Source organism: Oreochromis niloticus, linkage group LG20, assembly GCF_001858045.2.
Source record: "Oreochromis niloticus isolate F11D_XX linkage group LG20, O_niloticus_UMD_NMBU, whole genome shotgun sequence".
In the NCBI taxonomy this organism is placed as follows: domain Eukaryota; kingdom Metazoa; phylum Chordata; class Actinopteri; order Cichliformes; family Cichlidae; genus Oreochromis; species Oreochromis niloticus.
Genome location: NC_031984.2, coordinates 31,699,205 through 31,716,046, shown reverse-complemented (window position 1 = coordinate 31,716,046; position 16,842 = coordinate 31,699,205). Strand labels below are relative to the sequence as shown.

General features: G+C 40.6%; 1 protein-coding gene across 1 annotated transcript in view; it reads right to left on the bottom strand.

The window, feature by feature from the left end:
• Positions 1 to 205: 205 nt before the first annotated feature.
• slc35h1 (solute carrier family 35 member H1) overlaps positions 206 to 16,842 on the bottom strand; it is a 50,480-nt gene continuing 33,843 nt past the window's right edge. The window contains exons 23-52 of the mRNA XM_025901553.1: positions 16,577 to 16,722; positions 16,168 to 16,297; positions 15,798 to 15,937; positions 15,007 to 15,133; positions 13,321 to 13,460; positions 13,089 to 13,221; positions 12,233 to 12,378; positions 11,958 to 12,087; positions 11,425 to 11,541; positions 9,891 to 10,037; positions 9,709 to 9,765; positions 8,640 to 8,678; positions 8,385 to 8,523; positions 7,968 to 8,110; positions 7,643 to 7,752; positions 7,231 to 7,389; positions 7,014 to 7,091; positions 6,738 to 6,824; positions 6,602 to 6,655; positions 5,466 to 5,561; positions 4,911 to 4,964; positions 4,770 to 4,823; positions 4,632 to 4,685; positions 3,666 to 3,737; positions 3,540 to 3,575; positions 3,326 to 3,392; positions 3,016 to 3,204; positions 2,841 to 2,918; positions 1,540 to 1,701; positions 206 to 1,031 (exon numbers count right to left, since the gene is read on the bottom strand). Coding sequence (XP_025757338.1) covers positions 1,003 to 1,031; positions 1,540 to 1,701; positions 2,841 to 2,918; positions 3,016 to 3,204; positions 3,326 to 3,392; positions 3,540 to 3,575; positions 3,666 to 3,737; positions 4,632 to 4,685; positions 4,770 to 4,823; positions 4,911 to 4,964; positions 5,466 to 5,561; positions 6,602 to 6,655; positions 6,738 to 6,824; positions 7,014 to 7,091; positions 7,231 to 7,389; positions 7,643 to 7,752; positions 7,968 to 8,110; positions 8,385 to 8,523; positions 8,640 to 8,678; positions 9,709 to 9,765; positions 9,891 to 10,037; positions 11,425 to 11,541; positions 11,958 to 12,087; positions 12,233 to 12,378; positions 13,089 to 13,221; positions 13,321 to 13,460; positions 15,007 to 15,133; positions 15,798 to 15,937; positions 16,168 to 16,297; positions 16,577 to 16,722 — 3,113 coding nt within the window. The 3' untranslated portion in view covers positions 206 to 1,002. The remainder of the gene's footprint in view (positions 1,032 to 1,539; positions 1,702 to 2,840; positions 2,919 to 3,015; positions 3,205 to 3,325; positions 3,393 to 3,539; positions 3,576 to 3,665; positions 3,738 to 4,631; positions 4,686 to 4,769; positions 4,824 to 4,910; positions 4,965 to 5,465; positions 5,562 to 6,601; positions 6,656 to 6,737; positions 6,825 to 7,013; positions 7,092 to 7,230; positions 7,390 to 7,642; positions 7,753 to 7,967; positions 8,111 to 8,384; positions 8,524 to 8,639; positions 8,679 to 9,708; positions 9,766 to 9,890; positions 10,038 to 11,424; positions 11,542 to 11,957; positions 12,088 to 12,232; positions 12,379 to 13,088; positions 13,222 to 13,320; positions 13,461 to 15,006; positions 15,134 to 15,797; positions 15,938 to 16,167; positions 16,298 to 16,576; positions 16,723 to 16,842) is intronic.

The window sequence follows — 16,842 nt, the reverse complement described above, 5'->3', positions numbered from 1 at the left end:
TATTTTCACTGACACAATGCAAAATTGGCTATGCAGTTTGCGTTGTTGGGTGCTTTTAAGGACCAGCCTTGAATTTCATAGATTTGATAAGTGAAGACTGGATATTTAGTGACGAGAGCTGGGATAATCTGCAGGCTACATCTGCAAATCAGAAATGGCTTTAGATTTGACGCTGGCAGACAGGCATGCATGTCTCAGGGTGATTACATACTAACACATTGTGATTAATTACACACATTTTTATACATTTTATTAACAAGATTAAAAAAAACATAGAAAAACCATCCAAAAACATACACCATAAGAAATATTATCCTACACTGTTTTTCTCTTTCTTTTATACACAAACAAATTCTTGTCATCAAAGCTTTGGAAATCATTAAATGTAAACACGAATAAGCAATTAGAATTCATACAGTTTAAAATAAACATGGATATCCAGATACAGTTAATACAATTAACAATACAACAATTATCATACACGTGGAAAGAAACATTCTCACAGCATCATTTATACCATGGAAGAAAAAGAAGCTTTTCCACCATGGATTATGCAATTTCATTCTTCTTGAGGCAGTTAAGGTTAGAATGGCAAATGAAATACACAGAAAATAACATATGCAGCTAAACTATTTGGCATTGATACAGTGCATGAATACAGAAACACGGCAACAAAGGTTTCAGTGCGAATACATTGTTTAAGGCAACACTTTACAGATTCCACTGGGAAAAGATCTCTTATGAAGCCATCCATCAACTGGTAGGTTTTGTATGAGAAAGCTTCCTAATTGTTCTTAAGTGAATAATTTCTTAGCTGATTTGAAACATGAGTGAAGATTTTAATAAGAGAAGAGAAAGACAATCTTCCCTTACTATTTTCCTTTTCAATGCAGCAAACCTCTTCAAACCGCCAATGTCAGTCTTTTGCTCACTTCCAAATGAACCCGTCATTTCCTACAGATGTCAGTCACCTTACCACTGCCTCCTGCATGTTTTCTCCACTCAAGGCTGGTAGTCATCATAAGAGTCTTCTGTGTGAAGAAAGAAACTTGAAAAGGATGCTGAATAAGTGAAAATTATGTCTAAGTTACCCAATTCTTTCAAATGAGAAGTGCTTTGCATGACTCACAGTTGAACACAGTCCACAGTGATTTAGTAACGTGCAGCTACTAAAACAAGCTGGTTTACTTCATCTCCTTTTAAGTCAACCCATTCTTTAAACCATCTATCTTCTGATTGGCTGCCCCTCATAAACGTAAGGTGTGGACAGCAGATTGGGACTTCAGCACTCTCAGCCAAAATTGCCATATTACCATAAAAGAAACACTCAACAACAACAACAATAAAAAAACACACACCAGAATTTGAGAATAGAAATCCTGCCTACTGCAGCTCTCCCCTTACACCAGACAAACATAGATACATGCATGTACTTACACATGTACTTCATTAGTTAAAACGAAACAAAAATCAGGCCTGGATCCTCATACTCATATTCCCAGGGTTGCATGATTAGTACGCCTTTCTCTAGCTGCTAACCTGTTTGCTGGGGAATCATGCGGCAGCCTCCGCTGTTGTCACAAACACCCGGTGGTCCAATCTCGCCCGGCTGACCCGGTGTTCCGGAGATCCCAGATGGCCCCGGCTTACCATTTTCCCCTTTGGGACCTGGGATTCCCAGCTTAGACTCACCAGGAGGTCCTGTGGACACACATTTTAAAACAGTAATACCACATTTTATTTTAGGTGCTTATCAAAACACTCAAGATACGGGACAGTCAAAAACAAGGAGTTTATCATTATTCATTATTAGCACATATAGCAACGGCTGCTTTTCCAAACAGCTGAATTATTCTACTGGTTCGCCACAGGGTTGTTGTCTCTCCCCTTTACTATATATCTGTACACTAACGACTGTTGCACTACACAGGTTAACAGGCATTTCATTAAATATGCAGTTGACACAGTCATTGTAAGCCTCCTTCGTGGTGAAGAGGATTCCCGTTGGCCTGTTGTGGATGAGTTTGCTTCTTGGTGTGATCAGTCATTCTTAAAGATCAACACTTTGAAAACTAAGGACATGGTAACTGACTTCAGGAATCCTTCTCCCCATTCTGCACTGACAGTAGTAAATGGTGCAGCCATTGAACTGGTGGACAGTTACAAGTATTTGGGGGTTGTTCGTTATAAGGCTCTGTCCTTTGAGTCACATCTTGCTGCTGTAGTGAAAAAGGATCAACAACGACTGTACTTTTTAAGGAGAGGTTTTAACGTTTCATCTGAAATGATGACCCTTTTTTTATAAAGGTTTTATTGAATCTGTTTTAATGTTCTGTATCATTGCTTGGTATGGTAATGTGCCTTTGAACAATAAGACCAGCTATCTGGGTAAAGTGGCTGATCAGATTTCAGAGAGGCCTCAGGTCCAGCTTGCGGACTTTTATAACAGGCAGGTGCTGAGGAAGGCAACCTCTGTCATCTTGTGTTCAGACCATACTCTCTAATACAGCAATATAAAGTGCTTGCAGTAAAGACCAAGAGACAGAGTGTCTTTTGTACCTGCTGCTATTATCATGGATAATAACACTAAACATAAGGGTTGTTGCCTTTACACATTGCACTTTGTTGACGACAAAATTTGGGCTGTTCTCTCTGGGCTTTTTAAAAAAATGTATTTATTTATTTTTGTGTGTGTGTGTTGTGTTTGTTTATTTTTGTCTTTCTGTGTATGGACAGACTGCAAGTCAATTTCCCACTGGGGACAATAAAGTTAACATCATTTCAAGATTGGTAACTTGGACTGTGTGTGTACTTTTATTATGTTACTTATGCAGAAGTACCTGCTAATCCCTTGACCCCTGGGGGACCCTGGACATTGGACCCTGCATCACCTTTATCCCCCGGCGCACCTTTCCTTCCTGCAGAGAGGGAAGAGACAAATCAACGTGATAACTTTTGTTAAACATCAAACTCTAAGTGATGTTTTCCTTCCAACAAACCATCTACTAAGCTTACCTTGCTCTCCTGGATATCCAGGCCTGCCAGGTGTTCCCCTTGGGCCTACACGACCCTGGGAGCCCCTGGCACCCGGTGGGCCCTTGGGCCCTGGTATTCCTGGTTCCCCTGGAGGCCCCACTGGCTCTTCAATTGGAACTGGCTTACGACCGATCTCATTAATGAACATGTCGAGCTTTAACACCTCCTCTGAAAAAGCAAAGAATAAAAATGTTTTGGCAGTCTTATTGGACTCTTCCTCACAGTGAGGAGGGCAATCAGCACTGCAGACAGTATGCATTTCTGACATGCTTGCTATTAGAGTACTTACTATGTACTAGTTGTTCACAGGCCTGTGTGACCAGTTGGTAGATCATAGCCATGGACTGAGGTTCTCCCTGTAAAAAACAATCAGAGTTACAAAGTGTTTCTCCAGATAAAGTCAACTGAAAAGAAACTGAAAAATTTTAGAAGGTATTTAAAAAGAAGATCAGATGCCATTACAGCTGATATAAAAAAAAGAAGATAATAATGATATAACACACCTTTTCTCCTCTTTCCCCTTTATTACCTGGCAAGCCCTGTAGTGAAATATAAAAGAGTGTAAAGATAAATAACCAGCTGTAAGGACAGGTCAGACTTTTACGTGATATTTATCTCTTAAGTCTTACCGTAGGTCCCACAGGACCTGGGGGGCCCCTTTCTCCTATAGGCCCTGGGTATCCTGGCATTCCTTGGAAACCCTGTTTATACATGACAGATAGAATATGCTAGATGCATAAACCTACGGTGAGTCAGACACAAAGTCCTGATAGCAAACAGTGTTATTATACACACACCACATCAAGGCCACAGTGTAATGTTTGTATGACTTTACTTGATAAGGTCAGGTCACATAAAACAGCAGCTCATTACACCTCACTAAGGAGGTGAAGAACCGCTTCTCACTGGTTCTCCTTGGAATTGTTAATCTGTTTGTCTATCAGGTCCACTTGCACTTGCGTGATTAAGTAACATACTGCATTAGTTTTTAAAAAGTGTACTGTATAATATGTGTCATAACTACTTTTTCAGAGTAATGACCAAACACTGATCACAACAAAGAGGGGAAATACCTCCAACATGCACAAACATTTGACTACACAGCATGCAAATCATTTGCAACATGTAACGTGCATGTAATGTCTTTGATATGTTGCCTAGCAATGGTGGTGACTCTCAAAGTGGAGTCAATGATAATCCAATGAGTATCAATAAGAGAATTGATAAGGAATTGAATTAAAGTGATAACAATAATGGGATAGGAATTGCTAAATTAGTAACAACTTCCATCCCTACACCTCACTGTATAAAAACATAAAAGAACCAAATGAACAGCAGTTGAGCTGAATGCTGTTTTCTGTGTTGAACTACAGTGACTGCACTTCACTTCAAAGTTTGATTAAACAAAGATACTTTGTCCTGAGAGTGGTGCTAGAGGACAGCTTGTGTAGTGTCTAAAGGGGAAAAGGTCACAGTCTAAACTGTTTCCTGATGATAAGATGCACTTTCTCAAACTCAGTGTCACTGCCCAAACTTAAAATTGGCAGCAAAGGCAAAAATGCACACAAACAGATGAAAATGAATTTATGCTTTACCCTGGGTCCAGTGACGCCAGGTGCGCCGATGTTACCTTCCACACCTCTGATGCCCTGTGAGACATGTAGCAGAGAGATGAGGACAGAAACAGAGCTCAGTTTGATACGTTGTGTACTGACTGAGATCAAGCAGCTCACCTTGGCACCTGCGATTCCCTCCTCCCCTTTTTGACCTGGAGGTCCTGGTACCCCCTAGAGAGACAGAGTAGGTTGAGACAGAGAGCTGTTAGAGGCAGATGGTTAGGTTCTGGTGACTCCATTACTTCACTTTAAATTTACCTGCAGTCCCGGTCGCCCAGGATCTCCCTTCTCTCCCCTTGCTCCTGGTGGACCCTAAAGAAATTAATACAAGTACGTTTTTTGCACAATAAACTATCCACACGGATGTACATACATTCGTTTGGCAAAGCCTTCACCATAGTTACTTTCCTGGTACACATTTAACCCTCTGGGTTCAACAGATGGGCGAGTGCAAATGACATGGTTTGAAGTGCAGACTTCAAACTATATACCAGCTTTTAAATAGTGTTTACATCCCATCTAAAATTCGGGTTATGATAAATAATTTTCAGCATACTTTTTCCTGAGTACTGTTGTCTTGTTTAGTGCAGGAAGAAACAGTAAACACTGGACTTTCTAAGGACAGCGCTTGCCTTGCAGGCAAAACCCCCCAAAACAACAAATAACTGTGTAGCCGGACACATGAGGTTGTGCTGAAAAGAAATGTTACAAAACAAGGCAAAGTAAACTGTTTCTAAGGTGAAATATAAATGTAAAATCCAAAGTAGTCAAACACGGCCAATTATACCCTAGACCCCAGAGGGTTAAACCTACCATTTTGCCCTGCGTTGTAATGCCTCGCGGCCCGATGCTGCCCACAGGTCCAAGGCCTCCCTCAAGTCCAGGATTTCCTGGAGGACCTACTTCTCCCTGAAAAAATAAATAAATAAATAAATAAGAGACTAATTCAAAGAAAAGTCAGACTTACAGTTAGATGGTTCTGGTTTCAACAAACAGTCTGAGATATTATTCTGTTATGTTTTCATGTTCATGAGTCTGATTAAGTTTCCTTCCACTGTCAGTTGTGCATTGATGTCTTCAGCTTCCCTTCTGTCAGTTCCACCTGCTCGCCTGACTACCATGGGACTCAGAGCCTTTAGTTGTTCTGCCCCGAGACTTTGGATGCACTTCCACTTGCTCTACGGACCACACACTGTCTCACCATTTTTAAATCACTACTCAAAACTCATCTGTTTAGAATTTCATACACCTGATCTGTCTTAGGCCATTTTTACCTTGCTCAGTTTTTATATTTGCTTTTATACTTTTATGACTGTTTATGTCTAAATTTTATCTACCATGTTTGCTATATATACATTTTTCTTATGTTTTTTATGGTATTGTTTACGTGTTACTGTAAGGTGACCTTGAGGGTCTGAAAAGCGCCTATAAATAAAATGTATTATTATTATTATGTATTATGTAACACTCATTTATTGTGTATTGTGTATGTGTTAGTCCTCGTAGGGAAATTACTCTTCTGCATTTAACTCTTTCACCCAGTGAAAGAGTGAAAGCCACCAATGCAGCGCCCGGGGAGCATTGTGTGGGGACGGTACCTTGCTCAGGGATACCTCAGGGTAGCCGTTCCGACCTTCTGATCATGGGGCAACCACTCTACCTACTGAGCTATCCCTACCTACACTGTGACTGAAACTTCATGGAAACAGCTGTTCAACAGCTGCATTGGTATTACTTTTGCTGATTCTTTGCATATTTTCTTCAGGGAATATTTAATCGTTAAAAAAAAAGTAATGCCTGTTTGCTAAGTCTCCTCTTGTGGCAGGAGCAGCAGGGTTTAAGCTGTTCAACTTCTCAGGCAAAATGAGAAAAACCTGACTGTTATACACAAACTTCCTTAATAAAGCCATGACTGCATCGGAAAGGTCTGAATAAAGCTTTCAGCTCACCTTTTGGCCATGCTCTCCTTTTTCACCTTTTTCGCCACGAGGGCCTGGCTTCCCCTGGGAAAGAAGACAAAGAGCTGAGTCTTTAACAGTAAAGAATCATGCAACATGTACTCTGGGTGTGTTTGAGGTGACATACAGGTGGTCCAGGGGGACCAGGAGCTCCAGGGACGTCAGAGGAACAGGTACACCTGTATGCAGGGGCAGGGCAGCTCTCCTCATCTCTCTTACACAGACACAATAATAAAGATATAAAGTGAGCAAATTTACACTGTTCTTAGAAAGGTTCTCTCAATGTTGCCCCACCACTTGGTAAAAAAAAAATCATAGCTATATGAGCTATATCAGCTATATGATTTTTTGGTGGAAATAATAAGGGTTGAAGAAAGGTGAATGTAAATATTAGCACACTGACCACTCCAGGCAGGTCACAGCAGGTATCCTCTGAAGCCCACGTGGTGTTACAGACTATTTCAAAAGACTGCAGCTGAAACTGAAATGTGATGAAGAGCACAGAACAGACATTGAATACAGGACAGAGGAAGTGATCGTCCAGAGTTTTTAAAGGTATGTTCAGAGTACATTAACAGGCTGAGCTAGAATTAATATCAATCAATATTAATGTGAAATACCGGGGCTGAGCCACTGTTAGGTCCTCGGGTCTTCACCAGTTTTCCCAGCATCTCAAATCCATCAGTGGGCAGGTTGCCTAGAGGACGGGCTGGCCTCTCACCCACGTGCTGACAGTCCACAGACAAGGATACACTCACCTGGCTAACAGAAAGGTGAACCTGCCAAATGGAACAAAATGTGCCGTTTAGGTGTCTGAGGTCTAAGTCATCATATCTACTAACACTAACCCTACCTCACACTTTGGGAGAGTCTTCCTCTCACAGTTCAATGAAATGCAGTGGGGTTAAGTGAAATGGTGATCCTAAACTGCCCATCATTGAAAAAATGTGAGAGTGGATGGTTATCTCTCTCCCAGCTACCATAGGGCGCCTCTCAGCGTAGGGTAGCCTATGTTCCTAGTTTTATGTTCACCTTGTGAAAACTGCCATAGAACAGCCTGTGGACCTGTGGCTGGTCAAAGGTCAGCTCCTGCACTTCACCTCTGTAGTCCAGACTGAAGTATAACAGGTGCTTGGTGGTGGCTGCAAAAAACCAAACACACAGGATAATAAAGTCATCATTTGTTATTTCTCGTAAAAACCACAATATTGAGCTTAGGGAGCCGAGTTTACAGAAGTGTGTTCACTTCTGTTCTCTGTTGTTGTTAAAGAACAATGTAGAGCATTAAGGGACTGCAACAAGTCCAAAGACATGCTTGCAGTGCAGGAGGCGGGGAGGTGCAGGCAGTGTTACTCACGGTCAATCACCACTCCCATCTTTGGCTGGAAGTCATTGTCTGTGAGCTGCCAGAGAGCAAAAGGCTCCCTGGGTGTATCCTGCAGCATTCGGAAGGCAATGCTGATGGTGTGCTCTGGGGAGAAACCTGCTGGGTGGATAAACCTGGAAGGATGGCAAGACAGACCGCAAGATTCACTTTTTTCCATCACTGACTAAACACATTTGTGTGAAAGTTTACATAATTTTCCCTTCCATGCCTGAGTCTCACAAGCACAGCACAAAAAAGGACCATGTGATGTTAGGGTTGGCTTGTGAAATGAGACGTGCTACAAAAAGTTTGAAAAGCATTGCATTAGTGTCTATGTCAGTGAACTGGTGTTTACTCAAATTAAAATACAATGAAAAGAAAAGGTGAAGGACTGAAAGAAATTCTCACTTGGTGCTCTGTGTCAGTTGGACGTCTCTGTACAGAGTGTAGGTGGGGAGCGTGTTGAAGACAAAAGGCTCGGCTGCCACTCCCTCCACCGATGAGTGAGCTCTCTGAGTCAGACCAAAGGCTTCCATCATGTTGAACCCTAAACCAGCACAAACGTAACAGAAACACAGTGTGGTACTTCCTTCGTAGTTGGGTTTTTGTTTTTTTAAAGTTTCAGTTTATTACATGACTGTAAGGGAGGACGGCGTGTCTCACCTTTAACAATGCTGTTTCTGATGGTGACTTCAGGGCACACTGCAACACAAGAGTGTAAAAGTAGGCAAAGGTACTGCTGTATGCTCGGGTTTTATTCAAAAACAGTGTGTACACACATCAACTTTCTTAGAAATATTTCTTAGAAATAATATTCCAGTTATTGTTTACAATTTAAAAACAAAAGTTATAAAAAGCTTTGCATATCAGCACCACAGTCATTAAAAAACGATGCCCATTCTCACCACAGGTCAACACTTTCACTTAATTTCTTTTTATATTAATCTTGAAGTTATTGTTTATTCCACAACTGCCCGATTATCAAATGGGCTTTCCATGTGCAGTTGGGGGCCCATTCAAGAGGCAAATGAAGGAAAGTTTATCAGTATTGCATTCTATTAAATATGAGATCTCAAACCATATATTATGAAAACCCGTGTATTTTATCATAACAGATTAGTCCGCGCTCCACGTCTTTCCTTCTTTTATTCTGGTTTGTCATTCTTCACCTTTAATCTCACCTTTAAACATATTCTAGGTTAAATGTGTCTTCTTATTCAAATTTTTTTTCTTTGTGTTTTTGTAATTTCATCACAATCTACCTCAATACCGCATTTATATCTAAAAATATGGAAGCACGCTAGCTGTGACTAGCTGGTGCGCACATGTCTGTTTACAGTGATTCAGTCACTAACATGCAGTAGTAACAATAACAGTGTCTAGTGCACATGGTCCGTGAATCTAGTGGTAACTTTGACGGCACCCTTCTGATTTGTGCGCATACAGGTAAACGACAGTGTTGGTGAAAACTGATTGCTGCACAGGACTGGAACATATTATTGGTGGGCTATTGCCTTTCAGCTGGATTTTGATTCATGCAAAGACAGAAACACACACACACACACACACACACACACACACACACACACACACACACACACACACACACTCTCTCTCTCTCTCTCTGACTGGGGAATCTGCTGACCAACAACAATTCTGCTTAAATTACGCTTAAATTCAGCCCAAAATATTTCATAGGCTACTTTGGATCTATGTGGATCTAAAGATTTACCTTCATTGTGGATAGGGTACATCCGGGGATGGATGGGAATTCGGGCTGGAGCTGCAGCTGTAACAAAATTGCATTGAAATGATTTATATAGAATAATATATAAATATATTACTGTTCATACATAAACTGTGAATTAAATTAGTTTTTGTCTTTGTTGGCCAATGATCATCTGTGTTTCTGACCTGTGGGATGGAGGATAGAGACTGCCGGGCCCTCTGCTGAGCCGAGAAGAGAGTGCACGCTGATGCGATACAGAGTCTCAGGTTCCAGATGAGTGAAACAGTGGCTTCTGCTGGACTCACTCACAACTTCTTGCTTTGATTGCTTGTCTATGCACACATGCACGACAGAGTAAATTGCCAGCAATCATTGTAGGTTCTGTTACAACTAATACTCACATATAATGTATATACAGTGGTGTGAAAATAATTTCTTATTTTTTGTATGTTTGTCACACTTAAATGTTTCAGATCATCAAACAAATGTAAATATTAGACAAAGATAACACAAGTAAACACAAAATGCAGTTTCTAAATGAAGGTGTTAATTATTAAGGGAAAAAACCCTCCAAAGCAGGTAGACAGCAGAATTCATGCTTCTTTTTACCATAGCAAGTCTTTCAGGTCCTGAGGCTTAAAAACAGCTCCAGATAATACATCACCACCACCATACCATACCAAAAAGCACCACTGAACGACACAGGAAATCATTCCTGCCTGTGGTCATCTCCCTGTACAACTCCTCCATCTAATACACTGTAAACACTGCAATAGTTACACCCTTTTTGCACACACTCTTTTCTACTCTCTAGTGTTGCTTTTAATATTCTTGATATTTATTTATATTATCACCTCTGTCAATGCTTGACATTTTTTATTGAGTAATTTGTATATATTGTCTGATTCTGATACTTTGTTGTTGGTATAATGTTCATCAGTCCACAGAGTCTTTTCCCAAAGGTCTTGGGGATTATCAAAACGTTTTTGGTAAATGTGAGGCGAGCCTTTGTGTTCTTTTTGGTCAGCAATGGTTTTCACCTTGAATTCTTCCATGGATGACATTTTTGCACACTCTCTTTCTTATTGTTGAATCTGACCTTGACTGAGACATGTGAAGCTTGCAGTTCGTTAATGTTGTTCTAGGGTCTCCTGTGGCTTCTTGGATGAGTCATTGATGAGCTCTTTGAGTACTTTTGGCTGGCCAATCACTCCTGGGAAGCTTCACCACTGTTCCAGGTTTTCCCTATTTGTGTATAATGGCTCTGACTGTGGATCGCTGGAGTCCCAAAGCCTTAGAAATGGCTTGTAACCCTTTCCAGACTGATAGATGTCAGTGATTTTGTTTCTCAGGTGTTTCTTTAGGTCGTGGCACAATGTGTTGCTTTTTGAGGTCTTTTAGCCTGTTTCACTTTGTCAGACAGGCTCTATTAAACTGATTTCTTGATTCACAAGTCTGCCAGTAATCAGGCCTGAGTGTGTTTAGTGAAACTCAACTCAGCTTTCTTAAAAATGTAGTTAATCACAGTTAATTCATGATTTAACAAGAGGGGCAGGGAGGTTTCCCTAATCTATGAAATCATCATTTAAAAACTGCATTTTGTATTTACTTGTCTTATCTGTGTCTAATATTAAAATCTGTTTGATGATGCAAAACACTAGGAAATCAAGAAGGGGGCAAACACCTTTTCACATCACTGTAGATGTGATTACAGAATACCTTTTACATCCTGGATTACAATACCATATCCATCAACGGCAGATACTGGTCTCCATGACACACAGATACTGGAGTGGTCTGACCTGACCACACTCACACTGCTTACCCGCAAAGTGGCTAGAGAGACAGAAAAAAGGCAGAAAACAAGCAAAAAAGAATGTCATTTATACACCAACTAGCAAAAACAATAAACGTAGACACAGTGCACCCCCTAATCTTTGAACTTACAACCAAGTATCAAGAGCAGTACTGGCATTGTACCGGCACTGGCTGCTGTCTCATTGTTCAGAGAGCCTATCATTATGCAGAGAAAGGAATCTGTGTCTTTGGACCAAAATGACTGTACGTGTAGTGCTGTTGAACCAATACTGCCCAAAAACCTTGATGTTTCTATATGAGGAGAACTTCAAGTATGCATATCCTCCTGTAAGGGTAAAGTAATGGGACATTTGCACTTTTTGCATGTAAGCCTGTCGGTCTTAACTGGAAGTTGCACTTGAGCTGTCTTGGCATCTTTCCCTTGTTTGACTCACCAGTTTTGCCCTGAGCTGAACCGCTGCCTCCTTCTCTGTTGCGGTACTCAGCGGTGACCAAGATGCTGTAACGTGTATCTGGCTGCAATGACTCCAGCATCACCTGCTTCTCTCCACCAGGGACCAGCACCTGCAGACAACAAACAACACTATCACCTAAACACAGTCAGAACTGATTTAAAGTTTTGGGACTTGTGGAATTTCTGGAATTCTGACACATGACAGCCGGCTGAAGGCCAGAATAGCTGAAGATGTAAAGACTACAACCCACTCACAGTGTGATCCTGGCTATCAGCTCCAGTCAATGCTGTGTAGGACACACGATACTGGAGGACATGAGCATTGGGAGGTACCCAGCTGATCACCATGCTGAGGGCAGTCTCATCAGAAACCGTGAGGCTGGTTGGGCCTCCACCAGATGCTGCAGCAACATCATAGAAGAGATAAAGTACCACAGCTAACGACACTTAATACTCACTTTGTTCCTTTATAGGAGGAAATTATTTTGGCAGCAGAGCAAAGTGTTTTTTAGACAATAAATGTAAAGTATAACAGAGAATTTGATACTTTGATTTGATACTTTTAGCCTCACTACATTTATTTCATAGCTCAGAGTTCTAGTTACTCAAAGATGAGAATTTAGATGTGAAATTTAATCTTTAAGTGACTAGTACTTTGAGAACGGCCATCAATTACACAATGAAGTTCATTTACTTACAGGTTATTGTATTAGTGATGCTATATTGTACATAGAGACAGAATATGACATGAAGGGCTACTGACCACAGAAAAGTCAAAGGTAACTGGGCCTATAGACTAACGGGAGAGAAACAAGCTTTCTGCGATTCTATGATTTTTATTTTTGTGTTTTTGTGGTAATCTTGGATATCTTAGGTTGTCTCAATACTGTCATATATATCCTATCATTAAAACATTGGCTTCTAACAACTAACAGTGTCTCGAAAATAATTTAATAAATAAACAAATAATATGGATGAATGGCTCAATGGCATGACTTTTAACTTATTATTTTTTAGGCTGAACACTACTGCTAACGTGACGTAGTTAAATGATTTCACCAGGGTCTTCCCTGTTTGAGAAATGCTCAGGATCAGAAAATGTGTGACTCACAGGTGCTATAGCGTATGGCCACAGCTTCACTCTGAGCTCCATCTCCATAGAGTGCAGACAGTGAAATCTGATACTCCTTATCATCCTCCACCCCTACAAGAATTGCTCCTTCACTGTCACCACTCACACGCAGCTGAAATACACAGCAGGGACACACAGGACAACAGTTTATTGAAATATTGTATTTTTTAATTAATAATATGTACTCCAACAACCCAATAATTTTCCCCACCTGTCTCAGGTCGCCTCCACTTAGGGAGATCCACTTAATGAGGTAAGAAACAACATCATCAGCTGCAGCTTCCCAGCGCACCGTGATGTCACTGTCTGAGAAATTAGTTACCCTAAGGTCTGAAGGAGGAGGCACCTTCACTAGAAGAAAAGAATAATGTGTATGGAAATTTAAAAAAAAAGAGAGACAGCTACATTATGACTTTTTTCATTATTAATAACCAGTGTTGGTCAAGTTACTTGAAAAAAGTAATCAGTTACTAATTACTGATTACTTCCCCCAAAAAGTAATCCCGTTACTTTACTGATTACTTATTTTCAAAAGTAATCAGTTACTTAGTTACTTAGTTACTTTTTAAAAACACGATTTACAACCTGAATAGGTGATAAAGCGATAGATCTTTCAGCCCAATTCTACTTTTTCTGCATAATTCATCATACAAAATGTAATCAAATGGAAAAGTCTCTTTTTAAAACTTGTTTTATTAGTTTTAATCTTTTAACTTTATGCATCAAGCAAAAATTAAATTATATGCAACATTCTCTGACTGGAAGAAATTTGTTTAACATTTAAACCTATTTTCTGCACATTCCAGCACATAAAATATTTTATTGTGTTTACACTCACTCTTTCAAATAGATGCAAGTAAAACACAGCAGAAAATAAATAAAATCAAAGACTAGCGGTCCTGTCGCTCTATTTTCACCTGTAAAGCAGGACTGGGGAAGGCGGAGGTTTACCCTGGTGCAGGTGTGCTGCAGCGGTCAGTGTAAGAATCCGCGAGTTTCTCTGTGAATTTCACATTACGTCGTAGCGTACTCGGTGCTTGCTTGGAAGTTTAGGGTTTTTTCGCTGTAAAAAGAAGTTTTCTTCCCACGCACAACGGACACTAATGTTTTTGTCACTTTTTATGGAATCAAACTCAAAATAAGGTCAGTACTTCCACGCTTTAAACGCTGCATGCTACACTCTGTCCCGCACTCGATATATTATGATCTGCAGACAGCTGTTGTCACGAACGTCGCACTCGCTTACGTCACTGTCATGAGACGTTCGCAAAAAATCACGGTTTTAGTAACGCAGTAACGCAGCGTTCCTACGTGAAAGTAACGGTAATCTAATTACCGTTTTTGCAATAGTAATCCCTTACATTACTCGTTACTTGAAAAAAGTAATCAGATTACAGTAACGCGTTACAAGTAACGCGTTACTGCCCATCTCTGTTAATAACATTTACAGTACTGTGTAAAAGTCTGAGGCACATGCTGAAGTTTTTCTTTGGACGCTATCTGGTTTTTCACTCATTTTTTTGTTTTGTTTGTGGAACCACTCAGCATTGACCTAGCAATCATTCAAGAATTAAAAAGCACCTAATGCGATCAATGAACCAATACTGTGTCTACACATAACAGAAAACTTGGGAAAGAACCAATTTTAAATCTTTAAGCACTTTATTACTAGCAGCCTGTAACAAAAACACACCATTTATTCCCATATCCTCAGTTAAATCTATGGAAAAACAGCAAAGATAGCACCAACTTTAAAGGCATAAAAAGTATTGTTGCATCAATAAGTTTATTCCCAAAGCACTATTAATAAAAAAAAAAGACAACATGAAGTCAGTTTGATATATCAAATGTAGCCTAAGGTGTTGCCTTGATGCTAAAAACAAATATTTTGTCTCACGTGTGGTGACGTTACTGGTGAGTGCTGCAGACAGGCCTTGTGCGTAGTGAGACTGAACAGAAATGAGGTATCTGGAAAGAGAGGAAAGGTTCTGCACCAGCACTGAGTTCACTCCTGTCACTTCCACCTGGAAGGATATTTAATATATATCAATGACTGACATGGCTGAGGCAGCATTTCATTTATCAAACATTTTGAACTGTTAATGCATAAATGGGACAGAGTACAGAAGCTTCTGTACATTAGTCTAAAGTACAGAAGCTACACTTTATTAACTTTACTAAACCATTAACTATCAGAGAGAAACTGCATGACTGCAAACATGACTCACTTGTCATATAAGCCTATTTGGAGCACAACACTGTGGCGGTGGTAAATTACCAGGGGTGATTTAGTACTTAAAAGGGAACTACTTCAATAGTACGCAAGTGGCTTGGCAACAAGAGGTCAGACCTCCAATAAAGCACAATTCTTTGCACAATATTCAAGAAAACTGTCCCCACTAAAGGTGGAAACATCTTTCATCACTTGAGGTACAACCACACCATAGAGTGCAACCAGGTTAAACAAATGACTCCACTGAGCATCACTAGTTAGACTCCATATGGCAGGAAGAGCACACTTTTACCGATGGTAGTAAAAGTGAGCTTTTAGAAACTGGTTAAAAAACTTGAACCAAGATACAACATGCCATTTTATTAGGTGCTAATGAAATTGAAATTGTGCAGTCTCCTGAAGAGTTAAAAGGTTAAGTTGCCTATCCTTTAAGACTGGCGTGTTTGGAAGGTTACCTGCTTGACATCACTGCCGTGGTTGGTGCTGTAGGTGATTCTATGGCCGGGGACATCCCCAGCCCCGGGCACCCAGCTCACTCTCATCATACTGTGGGTGACCATCGGGAACTGAACACTCAGTGGTGTTGGGAGGGGGACTGCAAAGTAAGAAACGAGGGCAGAAGAACTTTGAGGTGCACTCAAGTGTACTGAAGTAACTTTGGAAAGTTGATGTTACAGAAGGACGATCTTTGACCAGTTTAGCAGAGGAAACAGTGGTAGAGTGCAGAACGGTGGGGAAAGAGAAAAGTTAAAATAAGAAAACATAAAGATACACTGTAAGTGAAAGTGAAAAATCAGTTCTTAGATTGTTTAGATAATGTCTCACATGTGGTGGTAACAGCAGTGACAGGGTCGCTGGGTTCCTCCTCATAAAGCGCATAAAGAGTGACAGAGTAGTCTGTGGCCGGCAGTAATCCTGCCAGCTCCACCACAGTTTGTTCTGCACCGAATTTCTCCTGCAAATACAGAAACAACATGAGTCATCCATCTCATTACTCAGCGCAGTGCTTTGTACTGGGACTGTGCTGTGTTGGGATTGTATCTGCCAACATCAGTGTAAGGCTGAACACTGATGTTGTGATGTGGTAATAGGCCACTAGCAGTCAGTAGTCTAAAATGACGGTGAGTAATTGAAGATGAGTGTTTAGGAACAATAAGCTGCAATTACAAAGTATTACTTTTTTCTGTATCATTGACCAGCAGCAAAATTTACTGTCAACACATTCTGTCATCACCTCTTTGGCATCATCAGGCTCTCCGTGGCTGAGTGCTGAGTACAGGATCAAGTACTGTGTTGCGCCGGGTGCAGCACCCCAACTCACTCGCAACGTGCTATAAGATGAAGGAGTCACTTTCAAGTTGGCCGGCATGGCCAGAGGCACTAAGTAAGAGGAAAACAGACATGTCTTTGTAGTATACACACTTTTGAGTACTTTGTTTGCTGAGTACACATGGTGTGTAAAGTAACAGTGACAGCAACCAAACCTCCATGGGTGTAGCT